Source organism: Budorcas taxicolor, chromosome 17 (assembly GCF_023091745.1).
Source record: "Budorcas taxicolor isolate Tak-1 chromosome 17, Takin1.1, whole genome shotgun sequence".
In the NCBI taxonomy this organism is placed as follows: domain Eukaryota; kingdom Metazoa; phylum Chordata; class Mammalia; order Artiodactyla; family Bovidae; genus Budorcas; species Budorcas taxicolor.
Window position 1 is genome coordinate 11869695 of NC_068926.1, and position 18143 is coordinate 11887837.

An 18143-nucleotide genomic window follows, 5' to 3' on the forward strand; every position below is an offset into this window, starting at 1 on the left:
GCATTATTTCATTCTTTTCTATGATTGAGTAATATTCCATTGTGTATGGAATATTATCTTTTTTATCCATTCTTTGCTCAATAGGCATTTAGTTTGCTTCTACATCTTAGTCATTATAAATAGTGTTGCTGAAAACATTGGTGCATATGTTTCTTTTTGATTTAGAGTTTTCATCTTTTCCAGATATATGCCCAGCTGTCTCCTTATTGAGAATTGTTCTTAGCATTTAGCACTTCCAAGGGAAAGCCTTTATTTGTGAGAAAGTTTTTAGAAAACAGCGAAGTATGAATAATTTTTAGTTATTGTTTGTAACAGGAGAGCAAAGCATGAGTATTTGAAATCCATAGCTGCCCTAAAAATCTTCACTTTTTAATTGCAACCAGCTCTACTGACGAAACCCATACCAAAGCTCCTAGTTGTCTGAATCTTCAACACATTTATCAGATTTTCTCTTCTCTACTTTGTGATGGAGATGCAGACAAGTAATAAATTGGCCAAAAGGCAGATAGTAAGAAAAATAATGAGAGAAGCCACCTGCAGTATTCACTCACTGAGCTTCATGCCTGAATAACAGAGCTAAAGATCTGCGCGCAGAGGCATTCTCAGCTCAGATGACTGACTAGGTCTCTAATAATGTCTTAAAAGATTCTTTGAATGATTTACTGTTTAAATACTGTTTCTGTTTATTTATTTTTTTTGGCAGTCCAAAATGACTACCCTGCCCCCGCTGCCCATGACACGCCCAAAGCTTACGGCCTTGGCTAGACAGAAGCTGCCGTGCTCACCAAGAACAATTCCAAGGTATGTGACCCTGGCTTTCTTTTTTTTTCCCTACAGAAGAAATTTCTTGCAGTAAGAAATGTCAGTAACATATCTCAGCAATAAAAATTGTTTCAAGACAAAAGTACATTTTTATATTCAGAGTGTTCAAATTTGCTGTTTCAGAAAGATTGATAAATCTTATTCTAAGATTAAGATTATATTTATTTAGCAGGCAAGTGCTCATTTGGTCATTTTATTTCCTACTGCCATTATATTGTGGTTCCTGCAAAGCTTTGGAAATACATTTCCTTTTTAAAATATGTGTGGAAAAATTGAAAGCAGAAGCTTTAGGCGTGAAAGTTGTATGGCATCTAAATCACAAGACCTCGATCCTGATTTCTGTTTTGGAAGAAGGAAGACACAGTCTTACTCCGAGGGTAAACTAGTAGTCATGATTTAGCGCCTGAAATGATCCTAGAGCTTGAAAATACATCAAACCTCCCCTGCCTGTGAATGGCTGCTGAATTCAGGGAGTTGTCATCTTGGGCCGAAAACCTGCAGGGCAGGAACTTGATGTTTTTGATTGTAATTATGCATATTAACTAAGACTGTGTTACTTAGAAGTTTCCACGTCTAGTTTTATTGATTTTTAATTATGCACATATTATTTATCAACATAAATAATTTGCATATGTAGGTTTGATTATCTTTTTATGCATGCCTTTCAATTCCTACAAGGCATAATGATCAAAGTATTATGAGACTGCTTTGTTCGAAGAAGCACCATACCTCATTTTTGGTATTTCTGGCAGAGACCAAAGCTCCTGGACCAAAATAAATACGTTCAGCTAAACTGGCACCAAAGTTCTTTTGTAATAGAAATGAAATTTGTAGAAACTGTAAAATAGAATTGCAGAAAATTATGTTTACTTTCAAATAATTTGAAAAGCAACATTTTTGATAGAGGCATAACTTCAGTGTATACATTCTTATTTTCCATCTTCCTTTTGGACAATGTGAAATATTTGCAAAATCTGAAAAAGCTAGCTGCTTCTTCCTGTCATTTTGTAATAACTGAGTTTACATTTTCTTTTCAACATGAGCAAAAACATAACTCACTGTCACATCCCTAGGATAAGACAGATTTTAAAGAAAAAAATTTTGAATTCTTTTTATTAAAGAAAAACATTTTTATCATAACCATTTAAGTAAAATTTTTTAATCAACATTCTCCATTAGTTTCTGAATAAAAAGAGATACTTGTATATCCTGTACTTCAGTTGCCATGATATGTTAATAGTCTGCTTATTCTTAAAGGTGCAAGGGGTATGAAGAATGAATATATTACATATGTAATATATTTCTCATTAAAGTCTTCTTAAAATCACTTTCAGCTTGAACTTTTAATAGTAATTTGAGTTTTATGTGTGATTTTTTAAAAACCACTCGAACAGAATGTCAGAGCAAAATTCTATGTTTTCAACGAATAAATTCAACACATTTGTATCAAATAGGGGTGTTTTAGTTCACGATACTGTGCTGAACACAATCTGACTTCTGTAGCTGGAAGGTTGTGAGAGAACATAAGTAAAATGGACGATCTTAAAAGTTTTGAGGAGAAAACCGCATTTATTTAAGAATGTAGACTATTTTAGTATGTTGGTGTTTTATTTGTTTACATACTGAGTTCAGTATTCTTCCCTTTTTCCATTCAAGAAAGTTAAAAATTTGAAATTATCAATGAAGAGCCTAACACTGTAGCTCTTGCAGAACATTTATTATCTAAGATATTATACCCTGAATATTCCTGTTCTTCTGGCGGCATTTTATATGTTTCGTAGCTTTTCACCTCGATAAGGCAGTTCTTTATTATTTCTTTCTATTTCATTTAGGTCTGAACTGATCAAAGAAAAAGATGACATAGATCATTATCTGGAGGTGAATTTCAAAGGATTGTCAAAAGAGGAGGTTGCTGCGTAAGTATATACCTCTTAAGGTACTTTAATATAAAGTTTGTTTTTTTGTCTTGATTCTTTGTTGAAATTTCAATTTTCCTGTGCAGTTCATTTTTTTCACTGGAACATGACATTTAAAAATTAAAGCTCATATTAAATAGTGATAAGTCACATCTATTGATCTTATACATAGCAAAGTCTTTAATTTTATGACTTTCAAAATTCTCATATTTACTAAGATATTATACTGTCGTATTTGCAATATTTTAGTTAAGTCGGTGTCATTGATTGCTTAATAGCTTCCATTTTAGGGTATACTGCCTCCATGGAGAAAAAATGCTTTATTAAGAGAAAGAGTTGTGTTATCTTTTTTTCCTGGTGATTAAAAAGAAATCCCTGACTAATGTATATTTTCTCTCCCATCAAAAACTTATAAAAAGAAGTAATGGATCATAGTTTATTGGTTAATTTAAAAATAATTCCATGTATTTTTTTAATGAACAATGTAAACTTTGCCATTTTACTGCTAGTTAGAACCTAATATGTGGTCTGAGTAAAAATAGTATAAAAATCCATGTAAGTTAGTGAGAAATAAATAGAAACCTAGAATAATAGCTAAACAGGTTTAATATTTCTTACCTATAGATGTGTTGACTCTGTTATTATCAGATTTTTAGATGTAAGTATTGACAAATAGAAATCTTATATATGTACATGCATCTTATGGAATTTATTAGATGGCTAAAATGTTAAAATATTTTATAAAACAAATGCTTTTAAAAGAGTTTTTCTATGTATATTATCTAGTGCTATGGGATTCCATTGAAGAGGTATTCCTATTGATGGTTTTGGTGTAGGTTTTCATGCAGTTTAAAATTCGAAGTCTCTTGATACGTTTCATTAGATAATTGTCAGTGTGCATATAGCATGGAAAAATGGAATAGTTCATTCTATCCCTATCTTATAGAGTGACAAAAGTTACAGTAAATATAATCACTGTCTTCCTTGGAGTTCTATTGACTGCCAAGTGTAATATCTGGGACCTTTGGTTTTTAAATGCTATTCTAGTTGCTAATTCATTAACTTTCCATGGTAACCTGTTGGATAAAATTAAAGGTCAATATAGTCTGATGGTGTGATTCTTTCTTAAAAGAAAAATATATGTGAGTGATATTTTCATTTTGATTTAAATATGGGATATCTAAAAAAATAAATATAATGACTAGCTATTAAGAATTAATAATTAAATTTGGAGTTAAACTTAGGCTTCACTTATTTAACAAACTAGACACCTTTATACTTAAAATTTGCTTTCAGTCTGCACTGAAGAAAACATTATTCTTAAACAGTCCAGAATAGGCTGTACTGATGAGTGTTCTCTTACAAATATTTTCTTCACTAAAGAAGTGAAAGTGAAATTGTTAGTTACTTAGTCATGTCCAACTGTGTAACCCCATGGACTGCAGCCTGCCAGGCTCCTCTGTCCATGGGATTTAGCAGGCAAGAATACTGGAGTGGATAGCCATTCTCTGCTCCAGGGGATCTTCCAGACCCAGGGATTGAACCTGGGTCTCCTGCCTTGCAGATAGATTCTTTACTTTAGACAAAACGAGTAGCACTGGGTAGTTCTCAATCTTTAACATTGAATTCTACTTAAACCTACCTACACTTGAATACTTTTTTAGATCAGAGCTCTTCCCTAAGATAGTGGGTACAAATCTTAGTAGGAAGTTTTTGTACTTGACTCACTATTATGCTTCTGACTGATACACATTTTAAACCTTGCCCTAAACAAACTAATTGAATAGCATGTAAAGGACAAAATTGATTTCAGCATCTCCCAGCAATACCCAACAGATGCCATGAGGAATTATGCATATTCCAAGCAATTTCTGCATACCACTTTTAATCAGCCATTCTACTCTAAAAAGATGAAAGATAAATGCAGGAAGCATTTATTAAGTGCCTACTTTATATCTAATACTAGGATTTTCACAGAGCGAGAAACAGTGTTATTTTACTGTAAAATATTTGGTCTCATCTTTATCTTTATTTGAGATAGTACAAGTAGGGAATAAATATGCAATGAATGAATCCTGATTATACTGTGAGATGTAGCCTAGAGGTCTGGAGAAAAATCAGAGAAAACTAAGATGTTGGATAAAACTTGTCAAAGAAGACATATTCCAAGTTTGGCTCCTTATCTGTTAGCATTGTATAATGAACAAACTGGTGAGTCACAGGTCCTCACTATACAAGGACATAATGGGGAGAAATGGATGAATCAGATTTTCAATCAAGCAAAGCAATATCTAAGATATATCCTCAAATGCCTCTCTAGACTGCCTTATTCCCTAAGATGATAATAGAAATGTATACTTAGATAATTCATGTCCATTAGCTTTGATATCCTGTAATGTGGATGTGTTCTTTGTCTAGTCCCAGAATAACCCTTCACTGTCTTTGGTACTAATACATAAACTCACACTCCATGTCCCTCCTATTGCAATGGGTTGGAAAGTTCCTGTTCTTGTCTAAAGATTATGTCTCTACTTGTACTGCAGGTGCCATCCCCTCTTACTTGTTCCAAGACTTTCTCCAGCTGTTAAACATATTTAATTGCTACATCATCAACTTCTTTTTTTGCACTGATTCAGTTTCATCAGCATTCATATCTACTCTAGTATTTACCTTGACTTCTTATCCTCTTCCAGATTCTACCCCATTTTTCTCTACCCTTCACAGTAACTGAAAGCACTATTTCCATATTTCTATATCCTGTTCTGAGACCAGCTGAGATTGACTCTGAATAGATTTCCAGACCCAGAACTCACTGAAATCTGTTTATTGTGATCAGTATTCTCCTTTTAAATCACACCTAATGGTCATGTGTCTGTCCTTATCTTTCTTGATGTCTGCACATTATTTGATAGAGTTGAGTTCTTTCTCTTTGCACATTCTGTGCTTGTATCTTCCACGATGCCATGTTCTGTGGTTTTCCTCCAGACTGTTTGACCACAGGCAGAGCTCAATAGCTAAATGATAAATGAATAAATAGGTGAAGAATAACTGTTGGATTACTAACACCATGAAATCTGTATTGTGCTATGATATTCTTTGATTACAGCATTTTTAGTTCAGTATTGTAGGTAGCTGGTTCACTGTTGTATTGAGGAAGTTTAATTCCTCAAAAGTGTATAATGTTTACAAGTAAGAGTATAAAATTTAAATGGATAGTTGAGCAGGACAGGCTAAAGTAGTTGTTACTGGAATGGCCAAACCTAGTTGATGGGGAATCATTTTACTTTGGATTGAGTAAAATGGTTCAAAGGCAAAGGGCTTCTGAGTTTTTTATCATCTACATTTACAGAAGGAATTCTAGTGTAGTGTTCTATACTTCTTAAGTGACCAGATTATTGCTGTGCCTAATAATGACATTTTGATTTTCTTAAATAAGTGGTTGAATAGTTCATTGATAGTATTTGACTGATCTTCAACAACTAAAGAAGATTATGTTGTATTTCTGTACTTTGTGCTTTTTTATTCTGTGTTATATTATCAGAGTGCATTATTTAAGTGATACTTAAAGTACCACTTATTATTATAATTGCTTTGAGTAGCTAAATAATAAAAGTGTCATTTATAGATTCAAATAAAATTTTCTTGGGGGCAGTTTTTACAGCTTTAGCTATGTATATGAGGATACAAATAAGCAAAATTATCAAGGGACAAAGAATGTTAATCTGCTCAATATTATTTTCTGCTTCAGATATCAAATTCTATTACACAGAAGAATAGATTTAATTCAAAATTGTGTGCATCTCTAAAATATTTTCTTCTTTGAGAATATCTTCCAGCATCACCAGTTGGTGTTTACTGAGTGTCACTTGGTCAACACAACCTTTCTATCCTGCCTTTGAATTGTACCTTACTTACTCAGTTACGGTCATGGAGAAGGGAAAGGCTACCCACTCCAGTATTCTGGCCTGGAGAATTCCATGGACTGTATAGTCTATTGGGTCACAAAGAGTCAGACATGACTGAGCGACTCTACTCAGTTAAAGTAAATTAGTATTTTGTCAGTCTTAGGTTTTCATCTTGAAAATATTTCAAAACTGTCTTCCGAAAGTGCTTTTATAAATGACAGACATACTTGTTATGGGGCTTCCCATGTGCCTCAGATAGTAAAGAATCTGCCTGTAATGCAAGAGACCAGGGTCCGACCCCTGGATTGGGAGGATCCCCTGGAGAAGGAGATGGCTACTCACTCCAGTATCCTTGCCTGGAAGATCCCATGGACAGAGGAGCCATGGGATTGCAGAGTTGGATATGTCTGAGTGACTGAAACTTTCACTTTTATCCTTGTTGTGAGCAAATTTAGCATTTGGCTTTGCCATATAGTCAGGCTCTTAGAATATCTATAACAAGGTGAAGGTGTTTATTCAGAATATAATATTTCGAGATAACATTAGGGGGATTTGGGCCCTTTAGGTGAACTCTTCCTCTGCTTCATTCATCTTGTTTACTTTTAAATAATTTTGTGATATTTTGTTTTTTCTTCAAACCACTTTGCTTCTCTTTTTAAAGTGATAAATTCATACAGAGTTTTGACAATTAAACTTTCTGAAGATGCCAGTTGCTAAATAAATGGCTACATGACCAGCATGTAGGAATAGGCAGAAGAGAGAAGGAAAGGACAATGACCCACTTTCCTTCTCAGATGCAAATCAGACTTTAATATCTTCTTCCTTGAATACTCATGGCTGATTCATGTTGTTGTAAGGCAGAAACCAGCATGACACTGTAAAACAGTTGTCCTCCAATTAAAAACAAAATTTCAAAACAAAAATCTTCTTCTTGATTTAAGAAAAAGAGACAGGATTTTGGTGTTCTTAAGTGGAGAGACAATTAATCCTTACTTTCTCCTGAATATAAACAAAATAAGCAATAGCAGAGAACACAGATGGGAACGGAAGAGAGATGCCACTCCTTTTTATTTTTATTTATTTACTTATTTACAATCTGGTGCTGTTTTCCACAGCAGATCCCTAAGATGTGAAACTAGGAAAGAAAAGAATTTTTGACCATAATTTTTTGAAAAAGAATATTGACATCAGTAAAGTTTATAGTTTGGGAATTTAAAAAAATGCAGAGGAAAGGAACTTTTAAAAATTGTTTGCTGGATACAAAAGGGATCTCAAGTTTACACCAAAACCAAATCTAAGTAAATAAAAAGGAAAGATTTTAAATGTCAATAAAACAGAGAAATGTCAATTTCTTAGGCATTTATATCTTTATGTCCTTTAAAAGTTTGCTTTAAAATGTTAATTTTCACATATGGTATTTAAACTTAACAGCTTTAAGTAGACTTAAAAAAGCTGTATAAGAGAAAAGCATACGAATCATAGGAATCATGACATTAAAATTCTAGCTATTAGGGGAGATTTCTTCCTCAGCTGGAAATTTGGCTTTGCTACTTAAAACCTGTGGAATTTGTTGCAGGTCACCTGACTTCACTAATCTTTGATTTCCAAAACTACTGGGAGACTGTAATAATAAAAGAAAATTCTTATGAGAGTTAAAAAGAGAATCTGTATATGAAACACAGTTTCACTTTCTTTAACTGCCGTTGATCATTTTTCTTTGGCTTTTAAAACATTCATTAATGTAAATGAACTAGATATTTAGCACTGACATTAAGTGTAGATTTAGGTAGCAATATTAATTTATCTTTTTTCTTTAAATATTTATAGTTACATATTTTATTTTGTAGCAGGTATCGTTTTTAGTAAGAGATACATTTCAAACTCAGTAGTGCTAACCAAGTAGGGGAAATGTTTTTAATTTCAACTTACAGTAAACTTTTCAGAAATTTTTTATGCTATACTAAACAACATAATTTGCATAGCTTCCTAAGCTGTGCAGTTTTCTAAAATGTCTATAAACTGCTTAAACTTATTGTTACCATGATAAGATTGCTTTGAATTTAAACCTACTGTTTCAGAAATGTGTAGAATATAGTCAAAGAATGTAACTCTTCCTACAATAGCTCATAAACCTGGAAGTGCATAATGGCACTGTACTTAGAAATCATTTGGGAGATTTAGTAATGAAGAACAAAGTGATAAAAGGGGATAAGCACCCAGGTACCACAGAGGTTGAGTCAGTTGAAATTCAAAGTGGGGTCAATAGACCCAGGCACATCATATGTAATTTATGAAGCCAGATGATTTTACTATGTGAGCTTTGTGTCTGATGTTGTGTTCTGTCCGTATTAAGAAAAACTTGCATGGGAATATCCAAAACTAATTTGACTCTGTTCCATTCTCTGTTATGTTCATCTTGCTTTCAGTTCTATAAAAATCATCCCCCTGACTCATATCCGTACCCTGTTCTGTTTTCTGTGTTGGAAAATGGAGATGTTGTAATAAACAGTGTCATCTTTGCAGTGCTTAAAGTAAAACCAGGCTATGGACTCACAAATGCTTGTATGCTTTCCTAGGGCTTGCAGAGTCCTCAGGGTTCTTCCATGTTGTAGTATTTGTAACAATTTCCTTCCTTTTTAAGGCTGAATAGTATTCCACTGTATGTTTATACCATATTTTGGTTATCCATTCATCTGTCAAAGGCACTTGGCTTGCTTCACTGTTTTTCCTATTATGAATAAGGTTAATGTGAACATGCGTGGACAAATATCTCTTTAAGACCCTGTTCTAAATTCTTCTATGTATATACTCAGATGTAGAATTGCTAAATAATTTTGGTAACTCTATTTTAAATTTTTTGAGAACCACCATGCTGCCACCACTATGGCTATGAAATTTTTCATTCTCAACAACAATGCACTGTGCACCAACAGTGCACAATGTTTATGTCTTCCAATAACATAAACAGATCATTTTGTTATAGAAAGACTTTATTTTTTAGAGTTTTTGGTTCACAGCAAAACCGAGGGGAAGTTTCCCAGATACCCCTTGCTCCCACACATATTAATACATTGTTTTTTAATGCTGTATCCTAAATTATGTACAAAACAAAATGTGGAGTTATATATCAAAGTTACAATAATACTAACTCTTAGAATAATTATTTGTATAAGTTCATTAGTCTCTTAAATTATGTAAGAAACAGAATGTGAAGTTACCAACTATTATTAATATTACAAAAATACTAACATATAATTGACCATGTGTCTATCTTTACTGAGACCTCTATTTCTTTATGTGGTTTCACATTACTGTCTATTGTCCTTTTATTTCAGTCTGCAGGACTGCTTTTAGCATTTCTTGAAGGGCAGGTCCAAGGAAAATAAAGTTCTTCAGTTTTGGTTTATCTGGGAACATTCTTAATTTCTCCCTCACTTGAGAAGTACAGTTAGGCCAGATGTAGAATTATTGGTTGACAATTGTTTTCTTTTAGCATTTTGGACATTTTAGACCCTGCTTCCTGGCTTCCAAAGTTCCTAGTGAGAAATCTGCTTAAAAACTTATTGATGATCCTGTATATCTAATGAGTTGCTCCTCTGTTGCCCGTTTAAAGATCCACACTTTGCCTTTGGGAGTGTGATGGTAATGTGTTTCAGTGTGGATCTCTTTGAATTTTCCCACATAGAGTTTACTGAACTTTTCAACTATTTATATTCATGACATTTATCGAACTTGGGAAATTTTTATCATTTTTCTGAAACGAATCTATCTACCCACCCTCTGTCCTCTTCTCCTAGGACGCCCACAATGCATTGTTGTTGTTGTTCAGACACTTAGTCATTCCAGGCTTCCCTGTCCTTTACCATCACCCTGAGTTTGCTCAAATTCATGTCCATAGAGTTGATGATGCCATCCAACCATCTCATCCTCTGTCATCCCGTTCTCCTCCTGCTCTCAATCTTTCCCAGCATCAGGGTCTTTTCCATTGAGTCAGCTCTACACATCAGGTGACCAAAGTATTGTAACTTCAGCTTCAGCATCAGTCCTTCCAATGAATATTCAGGGTGGATTTCCTTTAGGGTTGACTAGTTTGATCTCCTTGCAGTCCAGGGGACTCTCAAGAGTCTTCTCCAACACCACAGTTCAAAAGCATCAATTCTTCGGTGCTCAGCTTTCTGTATGGTCCAACTCTCACATCCATACATGACTACTGGAAAAACCATAGCTTTGTATATGGATCTTTGTCAGCAAAGTGATGTTTCTGATTTTGAATATGCTGTCTAGGTTTGTCATGGCTTTTCTTCAAAGGACCAAGTGTCTTTTAATTTCATGGCTGCTGTCACCATCCACAGTGATTTTGGAGCTCAAGAAAATAAAGTCTGTCACTATTGCCATTTTTTCCCTATCTATTTGCCACAAGGTGATGGGACTGGATGCCATGATCTTAGTTTTTTGAATGTTGAGTTTTAAGCCAGCCTTTCACTTTCCTCTTTCACCTTCAACAAGAGGCCCTTTAGTTCCTCTTTACTTTCTTCCATTAGAGTGGTATCATTTGCATATCTGAGGGTATTGATATTTTTCACAGAAGTCTTGATTCCAGCTTGAGATTCATCCAGCCCAGCATTTCACATGATGTATGCTGCATATACAGAGAAAGCAATGGCACCCCACTCCAGTACTCTTGCCTGGAAAATCCCATGGATGGAGGAGCCTGGTGGGCTGCAGTCCATGGGGTCGCTAAGAGTCGGACACGACTGAGCGATTTCACTTTCATGCATTGGAGAAGGAAATGGCAACCCATTCTAGTGTTCTTGCCTGGAGAATCTCAGGGACGGGGGAGCCTGGCAGGCTGCCATCTGTGGGGTCTCACAGAGTCAAACACCACTGAAGCGACTTAGCAGCAGCAGCGTGCTGCATATAAGTTAAATAAACAGGGTGACAATATACAGCCCTGACATACTCCTTTCCCAATTTTGAACCAGTCCATTGTTCCATGACTGGTTCTAAGTGTTGCATCTTAACCTGCATACAGGTTTCTCAGGAGGCAGGTAAGGTGGTCTAGTATTTCCCTCTCTTTATGACCAACCTAGAGAGCATATTCAAAAGCAGAGACATTACTTTGCCAACAAAGGTCCGTCTAGTCAAGGCTATGGTTTTTCCAGTAGTCGTGTATGGATGTCAGAGTTGAACTGTGAAGAAAGCTGAGCACTGAAGAATTGATGCTTTTGAACTGTGGTGTTGAACAAGACCCTTGAGAATCCCTTGGACTGCAAGGAGATCCAACCAGTCCATTCTAAAGGAGATCAGTCCTCAGTGTTCTTTGGAAGGAATGATGCTAAAGCTGAAACTGCAGTACTTTGGCCACCTCATGCGAAGAGTTGACTCACTGGAAAAGACTCTGATGCTGGGAGGGATTGGGGGCAGGAGGAGAAGGGGACGACAGAGGATGAGATGGCTGGATGGCATCACCGACTTGATGGACGTGAGTCTGAGTGAACTCCGGGAGTTGGTGATGGACAGGGAGGCCTGGAGTGCTGCAGTTCATAGGGTTGCAAAGAGTCGGACATGACTGAGCGACTGAGCTGAACTGACCTGAATGATTTTCCACGGTTTCTTGTGATCCGCATAGTTAAGTGGATCAAGTGTGTAGTCAGTGAAGCAGAAGTAGATGTAGTGTAATCAATGAAGCAGAAGTAGATGTTTGTATGAAATTCCTTTGCTTTTTTTATGATCCAGTGGATGTTGGCAATTTGGTCTCTGGTTCCTCTGCATTTTCTAAATCCAGCTTGTACGTCTGGGTATTCTTAGTTCATGTATTGTTGACGCCTAACTTAAAGGATTTTGAGGATTACTTTGCTAGCGTGTGAAATGAGTACCATTGTGCAGTAGTTTGAACATTCTTTGGCATTGCTTTTCTTTGGGACTGGAATGAAACTGACCTTTTCCAGTCCTCTGGCGACTGCTGAGTTTTCCAAATTTGCTGGTGTATTGAGTGCAGCACTTTCACAGCATCATCTTTTAGGATTTGACATAGCTCAGCTGAAATTCTATCACCTCCACTAGCTTTGTTCATACTGATGCTTCCTGAGGCCCACTTGACTTTGCACTCCAGGATGTCTGGCTCTAGGTGAGTGATCATACCATCATGGTTATCTGGATCATTAAGATCTTTTTGTACAGTTCTATGTATTCTTGCCACCTTTTTAAAATATCTTCTGCTTCTGTTAGGTCCATACCATTTCTGTCCTTTATTGTGCCCATCTTTGCATGGAATGTTCCCTTGGTATCTCTAATATTCTTGAAGAGATATCTAGTCTTTCCCATTCTGTATTTCTTTGCATTGATCACTGAGGAAGGCTTTCTTATCTCTCCTTTCTGTTCTTTGGCACTCTGCATTCAGAAGGGTATATCTTTCCTTTTCTGTTATGCTTCTTTTCTTTGCTCAGCTATTTGTAAGGCTTCCTTAGACAACTATTTTGCTTTTTTGCATTTCTTTTTCTTGGGCATGGTTTTGATCACTGCCTCCTGTGTACGGTGTTATGAACCTCCATCCATAGTTCTTCAGGCACTCTGTCTATCAGATCTAATCCCTTGAATCTATTTGTCACCTCCATTGTATAATTGTAAGGGATTTGATTTAGGTCTTATCTGAATGGCCAAAGTGGTTTTCCCTAGGTTCTTCAATTTAAGTCTGAATTTTGCAATAAGGAGTTCATGATCTGAGCCACAGTCAGCTCCCAGTCTTGTTTTTGCTGGCTGTATTAAGCTTCTCCGTCCTTGGCTGCAAAGAATATAATCAGTCTAATTTCAGTATTGACCATCTGGTGATGTCCCTGTATAGGGTCATCTCTTGTGTTTTTGGAAGAGGGTGTTTGCCATGACCAATGCATTCTCTTGGCAAAACTGTTTGCCTTCGCCCTGCTTGATTTTGTTCACCAAGGCCAAACTTGCCTGTTATTCCAGGTATCTCTTGACTTCCTGCTTTTGCATTCCAGTCCCCTGTGATAAGAAGGACATCTTTTTTTGGTGGTTGTTCTAGAAGGTCAGTTAGGTCTACATAGAACCGTTCGACTTCAGCTTCTTCAGCATTAGTGGTTGGCTCATAGACTTGGATTACTGTGATATTGTATGGCTTGCCTTGGAAATGGAACAATGCATATTTTGGTCTATTTAATTAAATGTACACATTTGTAGAGGATATTTTTCCTTGATTATTTTAATTAGATTATTTGGAAACTTTCAGAATTTGTACTGGGATGAGTCTAAAATCATTTTAAATACTCTGAGCTGGGAAGTATGTGTTTAGAAATATGTTTATAAATATATATAGTGTGTATTTGTGGTACATATGGAATGATGACAACTATGCTCACATCTGCATCCTCAGTATTCATATGGTGCTTGGCTCATGGGTGTTGGGGCAGTTGATGAATGGGGATCTTTTACTCCTTTGCACATGTCCTCTGCCTGAAATGCCTGCTCCTTCTCCCAAGCCTTGTGTACTTGTTAAACTTCTCTACCAGCCTCAACTTAACTGTTCCTTGCTCTGTGAGGCCTCCTTTGATCCATCCTCATTCACATGGTAGGGTTCAGAGTGCCTTCTTGAATTTTCTTCATAGCCATTGATAACCATGTACTTGTGGATTTCTTTTCCTTCTTGATTAAAAATAAAATATTGTGGTTCACTAGTGGATAGTGATTATGACCCATCAGTTTGGCGATCATGTGTGTGCGTGCACTAAGTGCTAAGTCACTTCAGTCATGTCCAACTCTTTTCAACCAGCATTTAAAATATGAAAGAGAGTATAGTAGAATAGAATTAGAAAAGGGTGCCTTTCATAGAGAGGTTCTGCCAGATGTAATGAAATAGGGTGTGGGGTCTGAAAACAGACTCTCAGGACTCCAAACCCCAGCTTTACACTTACTAACAAGGTAACTGATCATCTTTGACCAAGTAACTTAACATTTCTGTGCCTCAGTGTTCTCATCTGAAAAAAATACAGATGATTATCGGACCAGGCTCATGAAATGGTTATGAGGATTAATTGAGTTAATATTTATAAAACGATCAGAACATTTTGAGTATTAGTGCTTTTAAATTTTGTTTCATATAATGTACCTATATGTGTGAAATATACATGTACATTTACTGAACTGCAATGTAAAATGTCTTTCTTGCCATGAATTGCCATATGGAGAGGACTCTGCTCTAGACTCAGAGTTCTTTGAAAGCAGTTTTTCATTCTTCTGTAAGACTTGACTTACATAGGATAATGCTTTATTTCTTGCTAACTTCCTTTCTAGAGAGGATTGAAGAAACTTGGTGTTTTATTTTACATAGCTGTCAGATATATATAGTAAATGAAAGGCTAGTACGGGAGAAGTATGTAAATATGCTCCCCACAAGAGTTAATATAGTTCCTCTGAAAAAAAGATTAAATTTAATTCTGAATTTCTGTTCAGACTGGGCAAAAGGGAGATATGATGGACTGCAGAGTTCTCATTATCTGATGAAAAGAAGCATATCAGTTCTTCAAAAGAGAAAAACTTTTTCCTGATAAAATTCCAAAAGAAGGTTATCACATGACCTTATATAAGACAAATGGAGCAATGTAATAAAGTTTTGCACACCTAATGAAATGGGTGTATAGACAGCTTGTCATAAATATTACATCTCCTAGCTAGGTTTTAAGGAAAGGACAGGAAAGTGAAGTCGCTCAGTAGCGTCCGACTCTTTGCGACCCCATGGACCGTAACCTACCAGGCTCCTCTGTCCATGGGATTTTCCAGGCAAGAGTACCAGAGTGGGTTGCCATTTCCTTCTCCAGGGTATCTTCCCAACCCAGGGATCAAACCCGAGGTCTCCCGCATTGCAGACAGATGCTTTACCATCTGGGCCACCAGGGAAGATAGTAATCCATAAGACAGATTAAATTAATACTGTGTGCTGCTCTGTGTTTTAAGAGAACTTCACAATAAACCTGTGAAGAGTTGTTACTGCTCTCAGAGACCAAGGCATGGAGAGGTTAAGTAGTTTGACCGAGGCAGTCTAATGCTATAAAGAAGTACAAACGGTAAGATAGAAAAGATAATTCATAGAGAGGAAAGAGTGAGTAAGCTAGAAAGAAAATGAATCAGGCATATGTCAGAGATCAGATTTCTAGACTCCTCCTGAACAGCCAGTGCTATTACGGATCGAGAACCTCCCTCTGGGGTCATCTCATAAGGACCCAATTATTCTACAACCCAGACTCGTATGTCCATAAAATCTCCTTAAGCTTGTCTGAAACAATCCCTTGTCCTGCAGCCCAATAACCAGAGAAATACATTACTGAATAAGGGAATTGTCTTGAGAGTTAAACTTAGGGTTTTGTTTTTTTTCCCGCTTCAAGATCAAGATGGATGGCTAAATAAACGTCCTTCCTATGTTTGAAAGGATGGCCCAAAAGTCCAAAACACAGAAAATTCTTAACATGATGAGAAAGAAAAGAAGAAAACTGAGAATTACCCAGATTTTCAGAAATCTATTTTAAGAGAGAAGTTTGAAAATTACCAGAGATAACAATGATAAAAGAAGTTGGTTCATCAAGAAGTTGTTCAGTCGCCCAGTCATGTCCAACTCTTTGTGACTCCATGGAAAGCTCCTGGCAGGCCTCTCCGTAGATTCATCAAGAAGATATAATCATAAGTGTGCTTGTGTTCCTATGACAGAACTTCGAAAGCCTGATGGAAAGAAAAGGAAAAACAGAGAAGTCCACAATTATAGTTGAAGATTTTAACACCACTCTTTCAATGATTGATTAAAAATCAGCAGAATATTGAGGAGCTGAAAAATACCATTGATAAACTTAATTAGCATTTACATACATTCCACCAAGCAGTAGCAGAAAACACGTTATTTTCAAGTACACATGGAACGTTTTTCAGAAGTGATGATATTCTGAGCCATAAAACAAATTTCGATATACTTAAAAAGGTTTAAATCCTAAAAATTTTCTCTTACAACAATGGAATTAGAAATAACAGCAGGAAGATCTCTGAAAGATCCCCACAAATTTAGAAACTAGACAGTGTATTTCTGAATAAACCATGGATCAAAGAAGAAATCAAAGCATTTAAAAATCCTTTGAACTGAATTTTTTTTAAATGACGTATCAAAATTTTCAGCTAAAGCAGAGCTTAAAGGGATGTTTATAGTATTAAAATGTTTATATTAGAAAAATAGAAATATCTAAAGTTATTGCCCTAAGTTTTCATTAAAAAAAAAAACTAGAAAAAAATTGAAATTATAGAAAAAAGAGTAGTAAAATGGGGGCAGAATACAGAAAACAGTAGAGAAAATTGATGAAACTAAAAACTGCTTCTTTGAAAAGATCAATAAAGTTGATCAATCTATAGTCATAATGATTAGAGAAGAAAAGACACAATTTACCAATTTCAGAAATGAAAGAGGGGGTACATCACTACAGATTACATGAATATTAAAATGATCATTAGGAAATAAACTATCTACTGATAAACTCAACAACTTATAGAAATGGTTAACTTTCTTTCAGTTGTGTCTGACTCTGTGTGACCCCGTAGACGGCAGCCCACTAGGCTCCTCTGTCCCAGGGATTCTCCAGGCAAGAACACTGGAGTGGGTTGCCATTTCCTTCTCCAATGCATGAAAGTGAAACGTGAAAGTGAAGTCGCTCAGTAGTGTCCAACTCTTAGCAACCCCATGGACTGCAGCCTACCAGGCTCCTCCACCCATGGGATTTTCCAGTCAAGAGTACTGGAGTGGGTTGCCATTGCCTTCTCCACTCACTTTCTTGAGACACTGCCAAAGTTCACTTAAACAGAAAGGGATATGACAATGGATTCACTAAACATATTGAATTAATAGTTTAAAAACTTTCCACAAAGAAAATTCCAGGCCCATTTGGCTTTACTGTGAATTCTAACATTTAAGAAAAACAAAAAATAAAAACAAACCATCAATTTGGCCCAAACTCTTCAAGAAAATAGAAGAGAAAATGCTTCTCATCTCATTCTATGAGATCAGAAAAACCCTGATACCAATACCATTAAAAGCCATTACATTAAAAAAAATAGTAGAGTAATAATATTTCTCATGAATGTTGATGCAGAAAATCTTTGAAAAAGGTAACAGTTGGTCTGAGCTCCTGCCAGGGAAGCTGGTGTGCCATGCAAAGTCCTTTCCCTTTGGCATCAGTGCAAGGAACAGCCAGCTTGTGCTCTCCTGAACCATTTACCTGAGGATGAAGCCTACAAACAGAGGGAAACCAAACACACTACCTGTGTTAAGGAATCTAGAACTTTATTATTTTGAATAGACAAATAGCTTCTGATTATTTGAAAAAAATATTGCAAAAGAGTAAAAGATTAACAAAGAGAACATTCAACATGAGCTGAAACAAAGTTCCTGTAGAGAAAAAGAACTACTTTGGGAGATTTCCCATTTCCTTCCTTACAGACATTGTAGATAATCCTACAT

At 35.9% G+C, this 18143-nt stretch overlaps 1 protein-coding gene across 1 annotated transcript in view; it reads left to right on the forward strand.

The window, feature by feature from the left end:
• The first annotated feature begins 709 nt into the window (after positions 1-709).
• Positions 710-18143, forward strand: part of TTC29 (tetratricopeptide repeat domain 29) — a 258377-nt gene continuing 240943 nt past the window's right edge. Inside the window, exons 1-2 of the mRNA XM_052654935.1 lie at positions 710-801; positions 2655-2738. Of these exons, the coding sequence (XP_052510895.1) occupies positions 710-801; positions 2655-2738 (176 nt within the window). The remainder of the gene's footprint in view (positions 802-2654; positions 2739-18143) is intronic.